General features: G+C 42.8%; 1 protein-coding gene across 4 annotated transcripts in view; it reads left to right on the forward strand.

The window, feature by feature from the left end:
- The window catches only part of LOC144696698 (peroxisome proliferator-activated receptor alpha-like), a 585,390-nt gene that overhangs the window by 522,169 nt on the left and 39,828 nt on the right, over positions 1–23,393 (forward strand). For all 4 annotated transcript variants that reach the window (XR_013580228.1, XM_078568315.1, XM_078568316.1 and 1 more), the window contains one exon: positions 21,849–22,048. Coding sequence is in view for 3 of the 4 variants with exons in the window: in XM_078568315.1 (XP_078424441.1) it covers positions 21,849–22,048 (200 nt within the window). In the remaining variant the exon portion in view is untranslated. The remainder of the gene's footprint in view (positions 1–21,848; positions 22,049–23,393) is intronic.

Below are 23,393 nucleotides of genomic sequence, written 5' to 3' on the forward strand. Positions count from 1 at the left end.
TCAGCCAGATATGTGCTGTGTGGGAGGAGGTGGCCGAAGAGGTCAGTGTTGGCGTGGTGAGAAGGACTAGGTCCCAGTGCCACAAAAGGCTCAATGACCACCTGAGGTTGGCCAGAGTGAGTATGGCATCAGTATGAGCTATCTTGGTTCAGTGTGTTACCAGTCTTACTAGTGAATGCAGGAGGTAATTGAGGTTAGCTGCTCATCAAAAATAGCATGATTTCACAATGACACAGCTGTCCTGTACCATGCCATTGTGCATTTTAAGCAATGATCTAGTTATACAGCGGGTGGTTGGCAGGATCGCTTTGAGGCGTAAGCATAGGCTTCTGATCTGATAATGGGTTGGATGCATACCATATGATGGTTTGAAATTTGTGATGAAATCTCTGTCAACTCTTTTCAAGAGAAGCAAGCCCACAATGGCCGTGAGAGAGCTTGTACAAGTGGGGGCCTACCCAATCTGGAAGTCCTGACTCCTTATGAGGAGCAAATGCTGGCCCTGCTGGAGCCTGACTCGTCCAGGAGTATAGGCAGTGGTGAAATCAGAGGAAGGCCTGGTTCTGGTGAGATGACCAAGGTATTAGACTGGTTGATTAGGGGAGATGGCTATTGGTGGTTCCATGGAGGTTAGGAATTATGCAATGTATTTGGTGAATAGAGTTGGCACCTTGATAATCTTCATGACCTCGAGCTTCAGATCATTGTTCTGCGACATTTAATCACTTGTGTCGGACCGTGAAACAGTTGATGTGCATCATGTGATAGTGCTGATATGTCGAGTCATTAAATACCCGTCCACCCCTTACAGATTTCTCTCTGTTACAGGAGAAGCCTTTTCAGCGCAAGCTGCACCAGAAGCCATCTAGCAACCTCCCTCCTCTTCTGAGGAGGAATCGTCAGAAGATGCAGCATCACATCCACTCTTTGAACCCAGCACCATCTCAGATACTGGCACTTCGGCAGGGCTTCGCATGTCAGACGGGGGTCATGCGCACACTGGTGAGGGCACTTCACGTTCACACATGCAGCTGCTGGAGAGTATGGTGGAGAAGGCCTCAGGCAGTTGGAGGAGTATCCGGGGTTTTCCAGAGACTAATTCCGAGTCAGATGATGAGCATCTAGAGTCGTCTAAGGTGGCAGATGCTGAATGTTCAGCGTGAGGCTCATGAAGATTTGGCGGGTATGGCAGAGAGGTTGAGTGCTCTGGCCCGGATGTGGTGGTGTCCATCCAGGCCATAAGTGCTGTGATCACCCACTTTTCGGGGCTCAGACCCAGGGTGACGGGAACTGGGAGCTTGGTTGCCCATCCACCTCCTGGAACTTCACCGGATGACAGGGAGGACCAACTGGTCCTAGTGGTTGGGGGTGAGCTGCAGCTGCCTCCACTGGAAGTTCCTGTCATGGTGCTCCTGATTGGGGCAGCATCTCCTATGTCCATCAGCCATTGACACAGGCCTTGACCATTGCCGCAGCAACTGAAGACTTGCATGCATCTCAGCAAGAGTCTCCTGAAGTGGCAGGCTGCTCAAGGCCACAGCAGCACAGAGTATGCTCACTGAAATCATCCAGGGCAGTGCAGATCAACCACCTCTCTCCAGTGTCGCCGCAAATGACGGGGGAGCACTGTGCTGGAGCACTCGTAAACGTGTTAGTAAATATCCACATTAGTCACGAATAGGGGTACATGGATGCAGTTTTTATTCGTTGACACTGTTAGACTATTCAAGCTTGTGGATAAATTCAAATCTCTCATTCCCTCATGTTAATGTTCTTATTGGTTGCAGTGGCTGTGTGACTGGTGTCTGGAGGTTAGGGAAGAAATAAAAGGTTGAGGGAGGGCAGGAGGAATCATGTTCTTGTGTGGGATGATGGTGAATGTTTGGATATAAGGGCTATAGGGCCGACTTAAAAGGAGGGCCAGGATTTCACCAGAACTCTTCTATGTCAGTGGCAAGATATACTATAGAAATCTTTGCCATATTAAGGCATCCCTGGTGTCACAGCCATCCACTCTATCACGGCCAGAGCCAATAGCAGGAGCATCGCTGTGGCCCCTCAACTCATTGCCCTCTTCATCAGAGGATTGCCCCCCCATCTGGTGTGTCCTTATCCTTCAGAGCATTTCATCTTTAGATGACACTGTTATGGAGTGCGCAACAAACCATGGCCATCAGGGATGCACGAGAGGGGAAGTACTGTAATGCACCTCTAGATCTGTCCAGTCATCGGAATTGCTTCTTTAGAAGATCGATGATCTGCTCCACTATGGCCCTGGTGCTGGTGTGACTCTCATTGTACCTCCTCTCCATGTCAGACCTGGACACCCTCACAGGCCTCATTGGCCATCCTTTCAGTGGATAGCCTTATCACCTAGTAGCTGTTCCTCCGACGAATCCAGGCAGGTGAAAAGGTCTGAAATCTGACAGTTCCTATGGATGTATGAATCGTGATTGCTTCCTGGGTACCCATGATCTGCCGATTGTGGTCACACTCCAGCTGGACATTGATTGAATGGGACCTCTTCCTGTTCATGAAGGTGCATGGCTGTCCAGCAGGAGTCTTGATGGCTACTGCAGTCAATGGTTCCCTGCACCTTGGGGAGTAAATATGTGCACAATTTGCGGAGGTGTGTAAAAACAATAATAATAGGGTAATTATATTTGGTGGTTTCAACTTTCCCAACATTAATTGGGATAGACATAGTGTTAAGGGCTTGGATGGAGTGGATTTCTTGAAATGTTTACAGGATAACTTTTTAGGTCAATACGTAGAGGGTCCAACAAGGGACGGCGCAGTGCTGGACCTAATTCTGGGGAATGAAGCCGGACAGGTGGCTGAGGTGGTGGTTGGGGGGAGCATTTTAGTGATAGTGACCACAACATGTTACAGTTTAAGTTTGTTATGGACAAAGAAATAGACAAGTTACAAAAAAATGTTTTGGATTGGGGGAGAGTGGATTTTAGTAAAATAATGCAGGATCTGGCCAAGGTAGACTGGGAACAGTTACTTGTGCGGAAACCTACAGAGGAGCAGCGGAGGGGGCGTTCAAAACGGAAATGGGGTGGTTCAGACTCAACATGTTCCCTCTAGGGTAATAGGAAGGAGTAACAAGCCCAGAGAACCATGGATGACCGAGATATTCAGGTTACGATGAGAAGGAAAAGAGGCTTTTAGCAGGTACAAGGGAAGCAAATCAGCAGAGGCATTAGTGGAGTACAGAAAGTGCAGGGTGGAGCTTAAGAAAGCAATTAGGAGAGCAAAGAGGGGATATGAGAAAGCTCTGGCTGGTAAAAGGGAAAATCCCAAGATATTCTATAAGTATATCAATGGGAAGAGGATAACCAGGGAAAGAGTGGGGCCCATAAGGGACCAAGTTGGCAATCTATGGGTGGAGCCAGAGGACATCGCTAGAGTGTTGAATGAATAAGTCACATCCGTCTTCACCCAAGAGAATGAGGATGAAGGTGTTGAACTGTGGGAGAGAGACTGCGAGGTTCTTAAGCAAATTGATATAGGGAGTGACAAGGTATTTGAGGTGTTGGCAGGCTTAAAAGTGAACAAATCTCCAGGTTCAGATGATTTGTGTCCCAGACTGCTGAGGGAGGCAAGGGAGGAGATTGCAGGGGCTTTGACCCAAATTTTTAATTCCTCTCTGGCCACAGGGGAGGTGCCAGAGGACTGGAGAACAGCTAATGTGGTTCCGCTATTTAAGAAGGGTTGTAGAGATAAGCCAGGGAACTACAGGCCAGTGAGTCTCACGTCAGTGGTAGGGAAACTATTGGAGAAAATTCTGAAGGAGAGAATCTATCTCCACTTGGAGAGGCAAGGTTTGATCAGGGATAGTCAGCATGGCTTTGTCAGAGGGAGGTCATGCCTAACGAATTTGATTGAATTTTTTGAGGAGGTGACTAAGTGTGTAGATAGGGTAGTGTAGTTGATGTGGTTTATATGAATTTCAGCAAAGCCTTTGACAAGGTTCCACATGGGAGAATTATAAAGAAGGCAAACGCACATGGGATATAGGGTAATTTGATACGGTGGATTCAAAATTGGCTTAGTTGTAGGAGACAGAGGGTGATGACAGAAAGATGCTTTAGTGACTGGAAGCCAGTGTCCAGTGGCGTACCACAGGGATCTGTGCTCGGTCCCCTATTATTTGTCATTTATATAAACGACATAGATGACTATGTGGGGGTTAGGATTAGTAAGTTTGCGGATGACACAAAGATTGGCCAGGCGGTTAACAATGAGGTTGAGTGTCTTGGGCTACAGGAAGATATAGACGGGATGGTCAAATGGGCAGATAAGTGGCAGATGGAATTTAACCCTGAAAAGTGTGAGGTGATACACTTTGGAAGGAGTAATTTGACAAGGAAGTATTCAATGAACGGCATGACACTAGGAAGTTCTGAGGAACAAAGGGACCCATAGATCTCTGAAGGCGGAGGGGCATGTTAGTGGGGTGGTGAGAAAGTCATATGGGACACTTGCCTTTATCAATCGAGGCATAGATTACAAAAGTGGGGAGATCATGTTGGAGTTGTATAGAACCTTGGTGAGGCCACAGCACTGTGTGCAGTTCTGGTCGCCATATTATAGGAAAGATGTGATTGGGAGGATGCAGAGGAGATCCACCAGGATGTTGCCTGGGATGAAACATTTAAGTTGTGAAGAGAGGTTGGATAGACTTGGGTTGTTTTCGTTGGAGCAGAGAAGACTGAGGGGCGACCTGATCGAGGTGTTCAAGATTATGAGGGGCATGGACAGGGTGGATAGGGAGCAGCTGTTCCCCTTAGTTGAAGGGTCAGTCACGAGGGGACATAAGTTCAACATTTAGGGGGGATGTGAGGAGAAACTGTTTTACCCAGAATGTGGTGACGGTCTGGAATGCACTGCCTGGGAGGGTGGTGGAGACGGGTTGCCTCACATCCTTTAAAAAGTACCTGGATGAGCACTTGGCACGTCATAACATTCAAGACTATGGGCCAAGTGCTGGTAAATGGGGTTAGGTAGGTAGGTCAGGTGTTTCTCACGTGTCGGTGCAGACTCGATGGGCCGAAGGGCTTCTTCTGCACTGTGTGATTCTGTGAAACCTGCAATAGCTGCAAATCCTCAGGCTCTATCTATTTGACTGGAAATTCTGTGTGAATGAGATGTAATTCCCAGCCCTTCAGAACATTGCATCTGTGAACACCTTAATGTAATAGTGAGCAGCAGGCTGTGTTATCCCACTAAAGTCTCCACAGGCTGCCTGGATTGAATTTATTGTGAAGAAGTTCAGCTCCACTGTCACCTTCAATGCAATAGGCATTGGTAGGCCCCCAGTGCAGTTGGGTGCAATTGCCCCTGTGAGCATCTCACAAAATGACATTACAGTAGCTCTTGAAAGCCTGAGCCACCTTCTGCACTGAGTCTTGTTCAGTTGCAGATCGCTAAATCTCCACCTGCAAACTCTTGGGGCAGCATTAGATCATCTGTGTCTCCACTGAGGGTTTCTGGGTTTCTCCTGACCCTCTGGGTCTGGCACTGCTCTGTCCCCTTCCTGAAAAATTGCATCCTGAGCCTCCCCGTGTTCCTTTCTTCCTCTCACCCTCCTCCTCCTTATCGTTCTCTCCTCTTCGCTGGAGGTTGTCTCTCCAACTGAGACTACAATGCCCATCTGTCTCAGAGACCTTACACCTCTGGCTAATGGACAGGAAAATAATCAATTGAAAGAGCCCTCTGAATTAGAGGAAAGTCAGAGGAGATGAAACAATGTCCAAAAGGTTCCTCTCATTCACATGAGCAGTCCCTGCAGCCAATGAAGTGTTAACTGCAAAGCTGAGACTCTGGTCTCAGCTGCAGTTCTAAAAGCTGCCCAACAAGCTTGCCCATTTAAAAAACAGATTCCCTACCTATCGTGATTAGACCATAAGACATAAGAGCAGAAATTAGGCCATTCAGCCCATTGAGTCTGCTCCGCCATTCAATCATGGCTGATAAGTTTCTCAACCCCATTCTCCCGCCTTCTCCCCGTAACCTTTGATCCCCTTACCAATCAAGAACCTATCTATCTCGGTCTTAAATACACTCAATGATCTGGCCTCCACAGCCTTCTGTGGCAATGAATTCCATAGATTCACCACTCTCTGGCTAAAGAAGTTTCTCCTCATCTCTGTTCTAAAAGGTCTTCCCTTTACTCTGAGGCTGTGCCCTCGAGTCCTAGTCTTTCCTACTAATGGAAACATCTTCCCCACGTCCACTCTATCCAGGCCTTTCAGTATTCTGTAAGTTTCAATCAGATCCCCCCTCATCCTTCTAAACTCCATCGAGTATAGACCCAGAGTCCTCAAATGTTAAGCCTTTCATTCCTGGGATCATTCTTGTGAACCACCGGCCCCTCTCCAGGGCCAGCACATCCTTCCTGAGATACGGGGCCCAAAATTGCTCACAATATTCTAAATGTGGTCTGACCAGAGCCTTATAAAGCCTCAGTAGCACATCCCTGCTTTTATATTCTAGTCCTCTCGAAATAAATGCCAACATTGCATTTGCCTTCCTAACTACCGACTCAACCTGCAAGTTAACCTTAAGAGAATCCTGGACTAGGACTCCCAAGTCCCTTTGCACTCCAGATTTCTGAATTCTCTCCCCATTTAGAAAATAGTCTATGCCTCTATTCTTCCTACCAAAGTGCATGACCTCACACTTCCCCATGTTGTATTCCATCTGCCACTTCTTTACCCATTCTCCTAACCTGTCCAAATCCTTCTGCAGCCTCCCCGCCTCCTCAATACTACCTGTCCCTCCACCTATCTTTGTATCATCTGCAAACTTAGCCAGGATGCCCTCAGTTCTTTCATCTAGATCATTAATGTATAATGTGAAAAGTTGTGGTCCCAACACTGACTCCTGCGGAACTCCACTAGTCACCGGCCGCCATCCTGAGAAGGACCCCCTTAACCCCACTCTCTGCCTCCTGCCAGACAGCCAATCTTCTATCCATGCTAGTCCCTTGCCTCTAACACCATGGGCTCTTATCTTACTGAGCAGCCTCCTGTGCGGCACCTTGTCAAAGGCCTTCTGGAAGTCCAAGTAGATAACATCCATTGGCTCTCCTTTGTCTAACCTACTCGTTACCTCCTCAAAGAATTCTAACAGATTTGTCAGGCATGACCTCCCCTTGATGACTTTGCCCGATTTTACCATGCATTTCCAAGTATTCTGAAATCTCATCCTTAATAATGGACTCTAAAACCTTACCAGCGACCGAGGTCAGGCTAATCAGCCTATAATTTCCCGTCTTTTGCCTCACTCCCTTCTTCTCGCCCTGGAAGTGTATTATTGCCTTCTGAACATATTATAGCTGTGAGTTGGGTCATTAATGACCTTAATTACCTTCTCAATTGCAATTTAAATAGTAAGGGTGGGTTTTCAACTTTGTGACCCCCTGCCTGCGTACTGTAATATCGCAAACCAGTGTGATGATGTTGTAAATGGTGCCCGATGTCATCACGCCCCATGTTATGCTCCAAGAAGCAGCAGACGCTCCTGATCTGGGAGAGTATTATTCAGCCTGTAATGTTTGATAGACTGATATGATTCTCGAGTTGCTCCAGGACGTTATGACTTGTTGACTGCCTGCATGACTGCTTGTCTGTCATCAAACCCCTAATGAGTCATAGTTTTCTACATCTTGCAAGTACATCTTTAACTATGGCTTGCAGAATGCCAAGAGCTGCAATTTGGGAGGAGACAAATGAAGAACAAAAATATGCTTGAGGTGGGGGAGGAAAGTGAGTCTTACCCTAAAGCAGTAGAAGAAAAAGTACCAACATTAAAGGGAAAGGGAGGGAAAAGAAAGCCAACATTAAGAGCTGATATAGTACCACTTTGCCACTTCTGAAAGGCATGAGGAGGATTCTGTGAAGACCAAATCAGCAGTTGATGAAATATCAGCATTGCAATATGCATTTTAGATGTTAGATTATGATATCTTTGTATAAAGAAAATAAATAGATCAAAATCTCTATACTAAATATCTGAAATATTGAAAACACTAAGTGGTATCAACATTCTGAAATTACCAGTACTAACCGAAGAGATGGGAAGTGCTAGCATTTACTGAAAAGGGAAATGTCATCTTGAATTCGGGTGAAATAGAAGAGCTTCTGCTTGAACTGAGAGATGGGACGGTGATCCAGTAGTCGCACTGTGCTCTGGATCTCTTTGCCCATCCCCAATCTCTGCTTGGGACTACAAATCTGACTCTCCCTGAAAAATTGCTCTCTCCATCACTTGTATTCTTGATCCTACATGTCTTAAATGAGTTTTACCTTCCTCCAGCTAAACATTCAAAAGCTCTTAACCATAATTTTAGGCCCTTCCTGCAAACCTTTCTCCTTTGTCTCCAATTCTAACCTGCTCCCTAACCACTGCTTTTTGGATAAATACCTTTGTACATTGTGTCTTGCCAAATGTATGTGACTCCTGATGTCATTATATGTAAATAAAGGTTTTAGGGCAATAGCCATTTTACACACCACATAGAACATGGTGTCAAAAGTGAATAGCTGGGAGTGAGTTGATTTTGCAGTAAGAGAACCAAATGCTTTTTTTTTAAAAAAAAAAGCAGAGAATAATTAAAACTTCGGTCTGAAACTTCATACAGTCTGTAGTTGTCACTCTCTTGATTACTCCCATTTTCTTTATGGACTATATGGAGTAACTTGCAGATAATAGCGAATGCGCATTTTTTTAAATAGAAAAGTGGGATGGTTGGATAAATATCTTTGTACGCAGTCGTTTGCCACACTCATGATCTCTGATGTCATTAAATGTAAAAAAATGTCTTAGAGTGGTAGCCATTTTACACAGCACATGGAACAGAACCCAACAGTTCTCAAACTCAGATTAAACCCAGTAGTTCACAACCTCAGTTTGACCCTGAACTGAGCTTTAAATCCCAGATCCACTCTGGCAGGAGAACTGCATACTTCAACCTTTGCAACATTGCCTTCCTCTGATCTTACCTCAGCCGCCCTGTTGTGCAAAATCTTGTGAATTACTTTTTCACCACCACACTTTACTTTAAAGCTGCCCCTGTTGGCCTCTCATTTTCCACCCTCCATAACTCCCAGTTCATCGAAAGTGTCAGCTGTGGCTCAGTGGTAGCATTCTAATCTGTGTCAGAAGGTTATGGGTTTAAGTTCCACTCCAGAGACTTAAACATGAAACCTAAGATGGCACTAGTACAATGCTGAGGGAGTGGTGCACTGTCAGAGCTGCCATTTTTTGGGTGAGATGTTAAACCTGGAGCTGTAAAAGACCATGTGGCACTATTTTGAAGAGAAATATCTGTCAGTTATCGCATTACTGTTCATTGGAGTTTGCTGTGCGCAAATAGGCTACCACATATCCTTGATTACAACAGTGATTACTCTTCAAAATCACATCATTGGCTCTAAAGTGCTTTAAAAGGTGCTATATAAAATGAAGTTTTTTGTCTTAAGCTCTGCCCTGTATGTTCTATCCTGTACTAAGTTCCACTTGTCTACCACCTCTGTTTTTGCTATCTGAGACCTGCTTTCTGGCCTCAAATGCCTCAAATTATTAAAATCCTTATCCACATCTTTTAATCCCACAATTACTACCTGCCCTCTGCAAATCCTCCATCCCTACACTGCCTCTCCACCCAGTACTTTTCTCCACTGACTTCTGACCTTTGTGCACCTAACACTGCCTATGCTGCATATTTGGTGGCGGAGCTTTCAACTACTTGTCTTCCACTCTCTGGATTTCCTTTGCTAAATCACTGTATGTCTCCACCTTCCTCTTCTGCTTCAAAGCTTCCTCAAAATCCATCATGTGTCCAAACTTTTAGCCTTTCTCTAGCTCAGCATTCATTTTACATTTGACTGTCTATGAAGTGCCTCAGGACATTCTTTACCTTAATGTTGTTATATAAATACATTTAATGTCAGCTTTTTTGAAGCTGCTGCTCTGTTTTGCTAAATTATTCACCATTTGAAGTCGATGAGTATAAAATATAGCTGCTGCGTTTTGTTCCACTGTCTTGTTCAACTTGTCTTTCACAGATAAAGGTATGGAATTTCCTGGATATTCAGCATTGCTAGTCCATAAGAACATAAATAGGAGCAGGAGTAGGCCATTTGGCCCCTTGAGCCATTCAATACCTGGGTGACCTAATTGTGGCCTTAACTCTACTTTCCTGCCTGTCTGATAAACCTTGACTCCTTTGTCTAACTCAGCTGTGAATATATTCAATGACCCAGTCTCTGCTGCTCTCTGGAAGAGAATTCCAAAGACGAATGACCCTAACTATAGTGCAACAGCAGGGTTGCATCTTTATTTCCAAAGGAATTTGCCCATAACTGATTTACAGTAGCTTTGGGTCAAAACATCGCTGTGCACAAATTTCCTAAAACATTTGCACCAAGTGATCACTGAAACTTCACTTAGCTCAATAGCATATCCCCCACACCTATGCATAAGGCCAGAAAATTATTTTCCTGAATTTACATCCATTCTGACCAGACATAAAATTATGCCCAAAATGTTAGGTACAGCATAACCCAAAATCGTTATTTCTGCAGTTTTAGTGGCTTTTTTATTCCTCCTTATTGAGAAATGCAGTTTATTTTCTATATCTTTAAATGTTTTGTGGCATCAGTGTGTTGCATTAAATGTTCCTCAGTTTCATTTTTTAAGTCGTGCTTAATATGCATAAATAGTGGTTTGATGGCTTCAAATTTTAATTTTTATAACATCGCTTAGATAAGGGGGACTTTAAGAGGGATGATGACATATGCTTTATACTATCCTCGGCTCCAATTGTCCCCGTTGAGATGATTGCATTAAAAACCGACATAAGTTACGACAAAACTTTAGTGATCCTGGAAATTCTGGGGTAAAATAAATGGGATAAAACCCATTGTGCGCCAAATTCTGTACAGTCCACAGAAGGAGAGAGGTTAATGGGTTGAATGGCTTTGAAGCATACTTCAGTATGAGCCATTTGCATTTATATAGTGCGTTTAATGCAAAAAAAAAAGTTCCAAAGGATTTTATGGTTGGAGAGTGGAAGGTGGTGGGTGTTGAGCCCAAACAGGAGTAGGAGCAAAGGGTGGGGAAGGTAGCTAAAGACCATGTTGAATAGGTAGCCTATAAGGTGAATTTTTAAGGTGCAGAAAGAAATATCTAGGATTGGCATAGAATTTCAAGTGTAGGGGTAAGTTAGATGGCTTTGCCATGGATGATAGAGTGGAAATAGCCAGGGTTATTGTGGGGGTGGGTGAAGGGGTTAAAATGACATAGACCAGGTTCGGAAAAGCAAAGGTGCAGATGGTGACATTAGCAATTGCCAATTTAAGGAGGGTGATGCTATCAGACACAGACTATATCATTCACATTTCAAAGCCCAGACTGTAAGAGAATCAGAGTTCAAAATCTAAGCATGTCATTTTGCTCAGCTGTCAGTGGAAAGGAGTTTTGTCTAACTTGCCTTTAGGAAAGGAAGATATTACAAATGCTTGTTTTTATAAGATGATTATATTTTGAACAGTCTCCTTTTAATTTAAGATAAAATGGAGTCATGGAGAGGGTTAACATGACCTCCTAAGTCCATGTGACCTGGTTGTCTTGGGAACAGGGGCCCAGGTCGAACCCCATTGAAGGTACCAAGTTTTAACACCTGGAGACGGAGACAAAGGCAAAGGTAGCCCACTTGATTGGCACCCCATCCACCACAACAAGAGGCGCCGCAGTAACTCACCAAGGCTCCTTCCAAACCCATGACCTCTACCAGCTAGAAGAACAAGGGCAGGAGATGCTCCTACAACACACAGGCTGCAGCGGTTCAAGAAGGCAGCACACCACCACCTTCTCTAGGGCAGTTGAAGAAGGGCAGTAAATGCTGGCTTAGTCAGCGACACCCACATCCCATGTACGAAAACAAAATTTTGAGAAGACAGAGGGGAATGACTTTTGACAAGACACTGAACATTGCGTTTCAATGAAACAGGGAGAAGTGAGCCTGTTAGAAGCTGCGTATAACTTTGGACTGGGTCCTATAAAGATTACGATTCTGCAGAGTGTGCTTTGTAAAGTATAAATGCAGCATGGGGCTTTCGGTCATGTTAGGAAGTTAAGTGGGGTATATTTTGTGTAGTTTAGTGTATTAGTTGCCTACTAAGTCATGTTTAGTTGATGTTGATTTAGTTTCTTCGAGTAAAACTGTTAAAACATAAAATTTTGTGTGATGCTTTGAGCCGGGAATGGGAATTCAAACCTTTTTTTAAATCTAAGTCATTGGTCTCTACTTTGGCATAACCACTGCATAAGAGCAGAGTTGTCTAATTTTTTTCAAGGAAATCTGCTCATAACTGATTTAGACAAGGCCTTTGCTGTGCTTGTGTATGGGGAATGAGTGGCCATTGGCAAGAATTAGGATGATAGGTTGGCAAAATTTTGCACCAGTTAAAAATGAGGATGGCAGAGGTCTGGATGAGTTGGATTTGTATAGGATAGAAAATGGAGACCAGCGTCTGGAACTGACAAAAATGTGGAAGTCAGTGGCAGTGGGAATAACATGGCATGGAGCTGGGCAGTGTTTCAGAGCCGAAAAGGTAGACGGTGTTGGTGATAAACCAACTGTATTCAGCAGCAGCTTCAATAACCTTCGCTGTATCATAAGGTCAGAAGTGGGGATGTTTGCTGATCCTTGCACAGTGCTCAGTATTATTTACAACTGCTCATACTGAAGCATTCTGTGCCTGTATGCAGCAAGACTTGGACAACTTTCAGGTTTGGGCTGTAACATTTGCACCACACAAAGTGCCAAGCAATGACCATCTCCAAGAGAGAATTAACTGCCTCCCTTTGATGTTCAGCAGCATTACTCTTGCTGAATCCCCCATCACCAACATCCTGGGGGTTACCATTGATTAGAAACTCAACTGGACAAGTCATATAAATACTGTGGCTACAGCAGCAGGTCAGAGGCAGTGAGTAACTCATCTCCTGGCTCCCCAAAGCCTGTCAACCATCTACAAGTCACAAGTCAGGAGTGTGAAGGAATGTTCTCCATATGCAAGGATTAGTGCAGCTCGAACAGCACTTGAAGCCCGATACCATCCAAGACAAAACAGCCCACTTGATCACCTCGTGCATGATCTTAAACATTCACTTACCCTACCAGCAGTGCATAAGATGCGTTGCAGCAATTTGCCAAGATTCCTTTGACAGTATCTTCCAAACCCATGACCTCTGCCACCTAGAAGGACAATGGCAGCAGATGCAAGGAACACTATCATTTGCAAGTTCCCCTTCAAACCAAACACCATCCTGACTTGGAACTATATCGCCATTCCTTCACTGTCAATGGGTCAAAAACTTGGAACTCCCTTCCAAACAGTAGAGTGTGTGTGTGTACCTGCACCAGATGTACTACAACGACTCAAGGGCAATTAGGGGTTGGCAAGAAATGCTGGCCCTGCCAGTGACACACACTTCCCAAGAATGAATTTTTAAAAATGTAGTTTTTCAAGCTTGTCTTTAAGCATTTGACAGGAATGGGATTTGGGTTAAGATGTAGAGTTTCTGGTGGAATAAATAGATGGATTAGTTTTACTTCAGTGTTGAGGAATACAAATCTTAGCTCATATTCTGCTTTATGCTTGTCATTGGCTATTGGAATCCTTGACTTATCAAATTCTGCTGCTACTCCATCTTTGAAAAGAAGTCTGTGCCTATTGGTAGCCTGCAGTAGAGGGGCATGCACCTAGTTACCTGGGTCCACTCAATAGTTTTTTATTCATTCATGAGATATGGGCATCGCTGGCTACCCCAGCATTTATTGCCCATCCTTAATTGCCCTTGAGAGGGTGGTGATGAGCTGCCTTGAACCGCTGCAATCCATGTGGTGTAGATATGCCCACAGTGCTGTTAGGGAGTTCCAGGATTTTGATCCTGTCGTCAGTGAAGGAACGGCGATATTTTTCCAAGCCGGGATGATGAGTGTCTTGGAGGGGAACTTTCAGGTGGTGGTGTTCCCATCTGTCTGCTGCCCTTGTTCTCCTAGATGGTAATGGTCGTGGGTTTGGAAGGCGCTTAGTTATGACGTGGCAGATGGTGTACCAGGTGGATTAAATCCATGAGGGTAACTTGATCACATGGTCACAGCTGTTTTGCGATTTGTATTTCATTTTGAGATGCGTGACCTGAATTCAGAAGTAATAAGACTACCACAACTTCAGAGGTTTTTAGAAAACTAAATTAAACATTTATTAACAAAAGAAAAGATTTCAAGCACATACAGGTCTACAAATTACTACTATAATAATACCTAAAACCCCTAATTAATCTGGCTTCCAGTTACATCCCTGTTAAGGCAACAGTAAAAACAAATATATTTAAACAGACCCAGGCAAAACAACTCAATACCCTGGGTAGGAGAATTCAAAGTGAGTTTTCTCAGCTTCGGTTCCTGTAGACAGCAACTTGATGCACAGAGGCTGGAGGCTTTTCACACTTGTTAGATCTTGGAATTCCTTCTCCGTTCTGACACATATCCTTATCTCCTTTTATACATGTCTCTCCCCTTTTAATGTAAATTCCATTGTTCCCATTTGTTTTTGCAAGTTTACTTTCCTCATAAAATTAGTACTATGAAAAGACTTATCTGTAACCTTTGGGAAAAATAAAACACTCTTTGGCTTGGCTTCTTATGGCTAGGTGTAACATCTTACCATCTCTTTGAAATTCAAACTAACTCATTTGATCTAAAAATGCAAATTTTCCTTACACCTCACATTCTAAAACTTTAGCCATGTTTACGTATTTAGCATTTCAAACCTAGCTTTTTTGATGCATCAAAGCTTCCAAACCAGCTGTCTCCAATTCAATTAAAACATACGTGCTCTCGCTCCAAACTCCACTATTAACCCACTTTTACATTAAATCACAATAAGACTATGAGATATTATATTTTCATGACAGCTAAGGAGGCTTGCTGAGTTCCTGCAGTGCATCTTGTAGATGATACAAACTGCTGTCATTGTGCGTCAGTGGTGGAGGGAGTGCACCCATTGAAACTGGTTATACAGCAAAAGCTATGTATAACAACTTAAGTAGCTTAAACTGCATGGATACTCAAGGCCAACCTTTAAAAACATGCATCAGATTACACTCTTCAGTAGCAGACAGAGACAAAAAGGAATAGTGCTTGGATCTTTCTCTGTATACCTCAGCAATACCCCTTATATTTGTACAGAAGGCAGCAGGGCATGGCTCCAACCAGGGGAAGAATACATAACTTTTGCAGCTGCAGACCTCCATGCCATCCTGGAGGAGATTGAAAGCAGAAGGCAAAGACTCTTGGGTGTGGGTGCCACTTAGCCAGTCAGGGATGTGTCATCTGAAGGGCAGTCACTTGAGTGCCAAATCCCTCATTGCCCAATACTGCAGAACAGCGCTGTGAAAGTTTCAACAACCTTGTCAGGGCTGGCAAGGTAATACACTGGACACCCTTTTTTTGCCTTGCCCACTCTCTTCACTCTATTAAAGCAATATTGCACAACTAATCCTTCACAATGTATTTGGATTAAGGAGAGCTCTAACTTGGTATCCTGTATTATGACTACACAGCCCCTCTAACACCAGTTACTTGCATGCACAACTGTAAAACCCCATCCTTCACTTTAACTGCTTCATAACACCTAACATCTTATTTCAGTTCTCGCATTCCTCTTGGCACACATTTCTCACCCATTTATCTTCTTACAAGAAAAATTCACAGAATCTTTACAGTGCAGAAGGAAACCATTTGGCCCATCAAGTCTGTACTGGCTCTCTGAAAGAGCATTTTACCTAGTCCCACTCCCCTGCCTTATCTCCGTAACCTTGCACATTCATTCTTTTCAAATTGCAACCCAATTCCCTTTTGAATACCTTGATCGAACCTGCCTCTGCCACCTTCTCAGGAAGTTCATTCCAGACTGCAACCACCCTCTGGGTGAAAAACTTTTCCTCGCATCACTATTACTCCTTTTGCCAATTATTTTGAATATGTGCTCTCCAGTTCTTGATACTGCCTTGAATGGGAACAGTTTCTCACTAGTTAACCAGTCCATACCCCTCAGGATCTTGAAAACCCCAACAGTTCCATTCCCCACACAGGACTCTTTTTCTCTCCCCCCGCCTGACACCCCTGACCTCCAGCACCCCCGTTCCCCCGATCTCTGACCCCCACCACCCACCCGACCATCCACCCTCAATCCCCCTGATCTCTAACCATCCACCCCCAATCCCCCCGGACCTCAGACCAACTTGCCCCACTCCTCCTGGAACTACGATCCCACCCCTATGACCCCAGACTTCTGACCCGTCCCCACAGCTCCCCAGACCTCCGACCTGACCCCTGCCACCCTCCAAATCCTATCTGCTCACCTTGGACACTTACCTTCTCCCTGGCCTGTCAATTTCACTGGCCCTTTAAATTTACCTGCTTTATGGTTAAAAAGGGGCGTGGCCTCAAATCCACTGGAGCTTGTCAGGAAGATATAAAAATTCTCATAATTTATTGGAATTTATTGTAAAATAGTGGTATATGTGTCTCTGTGTGTGTGAGGCTTAATTGGATTAAAGGCAGCTAGTCTGAAGGCTTTGATGGATTAGAAGATAAACTAGGTTTGAAATGTTAAGGAGGTAAACATGGGAGAAGTTTAGAATGTAAGGTGCAGAAGAACATTTGCATTTTTAAATAAACCAGACTAGATTGTTTTCAAAGGCGGGGTGAAATCTGTCACCTAGCCAGGCAAAATTCAGAAACAGTGGCCAGGATTTTCAGCTCAGCAACATTACCTTTCCGTGTGAAAAATAACGGAATTTTAAAAATAATAATGAGGTCCTCATTAAATTCGTTTGGAGCTCTGTATTCCTGCGGTTTCCAGGTTTCCCTCCTCAATTGCGCACTTCTGCACTCTCCCTGTAAATAATGGGGCCTATGCTCCCAGTCCTGCTGGGAATATCATCTGTGGAATGCCACCAATCAAGGTTGAATAATATGGACCATCATGTTCGATTGATAACCTCTGCTCAATTATAAGAAGCGTGTTGCCAATATCTGATTTCATAATTCATATGTTTTAGAAAATAACTTTTAGTTTAGAAATTGAATTTTAAATGAAGATAAATGGAAGCACTTGGTTGAGAAACTGGTAAACAGTGGGGTAATTACAGTTCAAAAGGTAACCTGCGTTTAGTTAATAAGGGCAGAGGTAGAAGTGAGAAAATTTAAACAATGGATGACCCATCTCTGGGCTCTTGGTAGGAAGAGGAAGTCTATAGTTATTTCAGTAAGGGATTTGGATTACTCATGTAGTTCCCAGATCAAAAAAACTAAAAGCACCTTTGTAAACAAGGGGTTCTTGGTGGAACCAGGAAACCAGCAAATCTGGAAAGAGGGCCGTTAACTCTATTAGAGATATAAATTATTCATGAAGGTCACAGAATCAATGGGTTGTTTTGAAGGTAAAAGATAATGTTTTTGCTTGGAGTATCCCAAAGTATGCCACGTTGCCATGGAGATGGGATGTGGGAGTTAGGAAGGTTCATTTTATTATAATTAATCTGGGTGTGTTTTTGCTCACAGAAACAGGCAATCAGCTTGGAGAAGACAGAGGTAGTCTGCCAGAAGCTGTACAGCAGTTGTGGCAGTAGTCTGGGAGAAATCAGTCAGTGTCTATCCAAAGCCTGGACAATGAGAGTATAGGCCATTAGGAATCAGGACTTCCTGACTTTTAAATCACTAAGCACGAATTCAGTGTGGCCCAAGCTTAAGCTGACAAGTCCACAGTTGAGATATTTTGAGGAAAATTGGCGGATCCCTTAGCCAAAAGCTAATGGAAGAATCCCCATGAAATCTCATACCTTGAAGATTAACCGGAACACTGAGGAGAAATCAAAATGAATTCCGGAGTGCTCTGGCATACTTGGTCCCAGAAGGAGAAATCAATTAACCCTCCAGATCTCATAATGTATAGGGGAACTCTTGGGTGGAAATAAAAATAGAACAGGGCTGGTCCTTTGAGATTTTCGGGCTTAAATAATAAGGGCTTAAGAAATATAGTGTCAAATTAATAGTACTTGCTTTGTTTAATTCTTGTCCAATAAAAGTTTTTGTTTTAAATTTGAAACCTTGTGGCATAATTTCTTTCCGTCAATAACTGGGAGTTTGAATTTCTTTTTAAAAGTTAATGGTCTCCCTTGTGATCATAACAAATGGAAGAAGAATTTCAAAATGTTATTAACTGGAAAGCTTTACCTGTGGTTGTCCCATGCTCCAGGTGATAAAAAAACATTGGCAGTTTATCCGTTCTATTAGTATTAAAGCTAATTATTATGTTACATTTAAAGGGTGGATGTAGACATGCAGTAGAACTCCAGTGCAGCTTATCATCTACATTTGCGATTATCCACAAACCCAGATCAGTTGACTGTGCGTTGAGTCAGGTTGAGAATATTGCAAGACTAATCTGTTTGTCAGATCAGTAATTTAAGCATAGAGGTATTGTATTGGGGTGATAAAAGCAAAATACTGTGGATGCTGGAAATCTGAAATAAAAACAAATGCTGGAAGAACTCTGGACTGGCAGCATCTGTGGAGAGAGAAACAGAGTTAATGTTTCGAGACCGTATGACTCTGAAGAAGTCATACAGACTCGAAGCGTTAACTCTGTTTCTCTCCACAGATGCTGCCAGACCTGCTGAGTTTTTCCAGCATTTTCTGTTTTCATTATTGTATTGAGGTGTTTTGATTTCATGAAGGAGGCCTGTGTGAGACCTATTCTATTTAATTAGAATTTTTAAAAATAAATACAGGTGGGTACACATTTACTCCATTAGAAGGCTAGTTGCTTTCACAAACTTATACTGCGCTGTAATTTGTTCAAGTTAGTATTTCAAAATTACAAGGTATTATACCTGGAAATATCCGATGTAATTAATTTTATGGTTCTAGCTTTTCAGATTTTTGGATGTGACAGGTTACAACAGGAAGTTTACAATTCTGATATTGTAGAGAAACCTGTAAAACCGCTGTTGAACTGTTTAAGTGCACAATAAATATTTTGCTTGCATAATCGGCTCTAAACATATTACTGTGAAAATATTGGTTTCTGCATTATTTGCATGTCCTACACTTCCCTTTCTAATTAAAGTACTTGGAAAATCTTAAATAGCCATTAAATTCACTTTAAGGGTTGAAGATCTTGCATTTATGTTAGTGCAATGTTGCCTTGATGAAACAAGTCCATGGGCAATGGCCCGAACAGTAGAAAAGCAAGATAACCAAAGCGAGGCTTTTAATGGCACCTCATTTGAATATTCCTCCTTGGTTGGAAAAGGGGCTAAAATATCTAAATGTATGTTGGAGGGGAAGAATTGTTTGTGCCAGTGTGTCTTCAGCGTACATTTCATACTTTTAGCTCCTTTTATGAAACATTTGGGACACTAATATCCCAAGATAGGCACCATGAGAAGAAGCTGGAAGAGAAAGGTGAATTTACAAGAAGTGCTCTCACATATTTTAGTATTTATTCTGGCGCATAGTATGTAATACATTCTATACCTAATCTTGCATTGCGTGTGGGCTTCTTATCTACAAACCTTGCTTCAATTATTGTAATTTTTGATATCTTCATGTCAACTTTTCCCTTTTATGAAGTGCCAAGTTAACTCTTTCAGTGCAGTTTTGCAACATCAGCGTTACTATGTAACTGCAACCGTGGTGTGCAAATTTATCAATTTTTTTCTTCCAGTTCTATCACTATCTTGCTTATTTTCCAGTAGGTAAGTATTTAACATTCTATTCATGTTTTATCTTGTTATTTGAAAATGATATTTAAGTTTAAACTTTTAATTTATAGACAATTTTTAAATAAATTTGTGTCCCACTCTTGATGGGTTTTGGGGCATCTGTCCTTTTTGTTTCTTCACTCATTTGAGAGCCTCCTTGATGTCATCTTGTATCATCAAAGACCTACATTTGCTTCAGCTTTTTACAGGCTGCTGATGTCCTTCTTGCTCAAAATAGCTATTTTTCTTTTCAAAGAACTTATAACACAATATACTACCTCATGTGCTCCACTTTTGTGCTTGTTAATAGTCTCGCTCCAGCTACTTTTTAAGTCATGCTCATTATTTCTACATTGCTTTTAGTGTTGTTTCTCTTATTTCTGTTTTTAAGTATATCTCTTACTTTTTAAACCCTCCTTCCAGTCTTTTTTCACTACAGCTCTGCTTTTGGTATATCTTTCTAGCCTCAGTATTTGTGATTTTTTTTTTAATGCTTCAGTCCAGACATTTTTTTTAAACTGCCACTTCTAGTACTTCTGATGTCCGGTTCAATTTTCAGCTATTTTCTTGTTAATCCTGTTGCTGTTTCTGTTTCCTTTTTAAATTGCCTACACACCATTAAATCTCCTGAGACTTCCTTGCCCCAAAATTATGTAATTTTATCTTTCCTCTCAGATTATCCCTCACCTTTCTCTTCATTATATCTGACCAAATTTCCTATTTTCTGCTCAAATTTCAGTCCATAACCTGTTCTGTACTTGCTACTACGTTTTTTAGAAGCCTCCAACTTCCTTTTTACAACCTATTCATCACCATAACCATTTCTCCCATGCAACCACCAAGCTGTGCGCATCTTTATTGCTTCCTCACCTATCCACCCGTAATGCTTTGCAGCCGTGCACCATTTTAGCCGTGATTCCCCAACTTATCCCTTTCAAACATCACATGTTAATTTACATCTGTGTCAAAATCACCAGAGAAACTGACAAAAAGAATACATATTCCCATATTTTTTATAATATAAATTGTATACAAAATGCTACATAAATTTATGATCTTTCATTTGTACATATTCTAGAAAAGATTCCAATTTTGAAAAACAGTACATTCTAAATTGTAATTGATATATTTTACAATTTACGTTCACTGTTACTTTCTTCCAAATCTGCACAATTATCCTTCTAATACGCAACAATATCTATTTTTTTCGTTCATTTCATTATAATTTCTATAAACCTTTACAATGATACATTCTTCATTATACCGCTAATGCTGCTGCCCTTATCAGACAATATATTGCCTAACTTCCGGTGAGCAATGACACTGGACATCTAGTTTTGAAATTAACCTTCGGTTCTTCGTGGCAACACAACTCAAAGCCAGTTTACTTTGTTTCATGCAGTCCAGGATTTTATCAATTTCCACATGCTAACTTTGGATGCATTATTGCATTTTCATATACGTCAATCAGCTATGCTGCAAGTGAAATGTTAACCTTTTCAGGGCATTGCCTGCTTGTCCATATTTGTAAATGAAAGTCAATATTGCAACCTGCTGTTGCTATTCCAAGCCATCGAATACTACCACATACTGTCGGCAGGAATTGTGGTGATTTCAGGAATCCTCATGCAGTCGGCAGTTGCATTCTATCACTTGGAGCATCAACAGGAGGCAGAAGACAAGGAATGGTGCAGAGAGCGGTGGGAGAGCCTAGCAGCATTGTTGGGGAAGGAAGAGGCCAGGAACATTGCTGACTGGGGCGAGTGGGGGCAGTGGGAAGAGAGTGGATGACGCTGAGGAATATGGATGAGCAAGAGTGGTGCTGAGGAAAACTTAGTGCAGCAGAGTGAATTAGGGGTGAAAAGATAACCGATAAATTGGGGGAAGAAGAAAACTGACAGCATGAACTAAAGGAGGGAAAATAGGAGAATAATGCCAGTGTGAACTGAAGGGTCAAACTGAATAAATTTATATTTTTCCTACCTGCACAGCTATCCGTTTTGGTAGAATGCCACAATCTGAAAAGGAGAAATTAAAAGCAGAGATCCTAACATTAGAGCAAGATGTACAGAATTCACAGATGGCTGATCTCAAATCTCTTGCCAAACACATGTATGAGGCTTACCTAAAGAATTTTAACATGAACAAGACCAAAGCCAGAGCCATTTTGACAGGAAAAGCTAATATCCCGGTAAGTAATTGTAATTCCTCCACATTAATTTGACCTTTTTATACAAGTGAATAACATATAATTAAAATAGTGATGAAGAATTTGGTGCCTCAAAACAAGCACACTTTCCTATATCCTCCCCCATATCTTCGAATGGGAATAAGGTCTCGTTTTAGTTTTGAGTTTCATTTCTTTCACTGTTGTCAATTGCAGTTGTACATTTATATTACAGCACATTAGGCAAAAAGGTGCTGTACTTTGAATTCCATTCTTCCAGTATTTCATTCTTGGGTAGCTTATTATCTTGGGTGATATCAGGCAACTTTTACAGTGCCTGCAATCATTAATGTTGACTTCAGCTTTTCTAAATGGCTATTGAATCATAAGGCTGAATCCCGCCGCCCCCCCCCCCCCCCCCCCCCCCCCCCCCCCAAGTTGAGGGGGAAGTTGATGGGCGGGCATGTACGGGCGTACTTCCGATTGGCGCCCCCGATTGGAGACGCGGCACCATTTTACGTGGGTGGGCCCAATTAAGGCCCGCCCAGCATGACGTCAGCACGAAACCGCTATGCGCTTCCTGTGCGGGCGGAAGGGGGGGCGGAATCCCAAAATCAAGAGTGCGCCCTTTCGTGCATGCGTACAAAAGAGCGCACTCATCTCCCTGAGACTAAGTGCAGCCTCATGTAAATGTAAAGAAGACAAAAATAGAAAAAAAATTTCCCTTACATGTCACATGAGTTGGGACATGTCCATAATTTTTACAAAATCTTTATTAAAATTTTTAAAAGCCTACATGAAACCTCATCCCGCCCGTGGATGAGTTTTCATGTTTTTTCTACTTCCCGCCGGGGCTCCTGGCCTGCCCGCCAACCTTAAGGTTGGACGGGCAGGTCCTTTAATTACTTAATTGACCCTGTCAATGGCCTCAATTGGCCATTGACAGGCCGGCCGGCGCGCAGCTGATTTTTCTGCGCTTCCGCCTTCCTGAAAATTTAAATGGGGCATGGTGACGTCGGAAGTTTCCACCCCGACGTCACTGCGCATCATTTTACGTGTCGGCGAGCAGGCCCCGCCCCCACTCGCCAACTCGTAAGATTCTGCCCATAGGGTCAGAAAATAGTTATAGCACAGAAGGTCATTTGGCCTGCCATGTCTGTGTTAGCTCCCTGCAAGAGCAACACACTTAATCCTACTCACTCATTTTTGCCCTGTAGCCCTGAAACTTTTCCTGTTCAGATAATTAACCAATTCTTCTTTGAAAACCTCGATTGAATCTGCCTCCACCACACTCAGGCAGTGCATTCCAGATTCTAACCACTCACTAAGAAAAAACTTTTTTCCTCATGTTGCTGTTGCTGCTTTTGCC

The sequence above is a fragment of the Cetorhinus maximus genome, chromosome 22 (assembly GCF_964194155.1).
Source record: "Cetorhinus maximus chromosome 22, sCetMax3.hap1.1, whole genome shotgun sequence".
Lineage (NCBI taxonomy): Eukaryota > Metazoa > Chordata > Chondrichthyes > Lamniformes > Cetorhinidae > Cetorhinus > Cetorhinus maximus.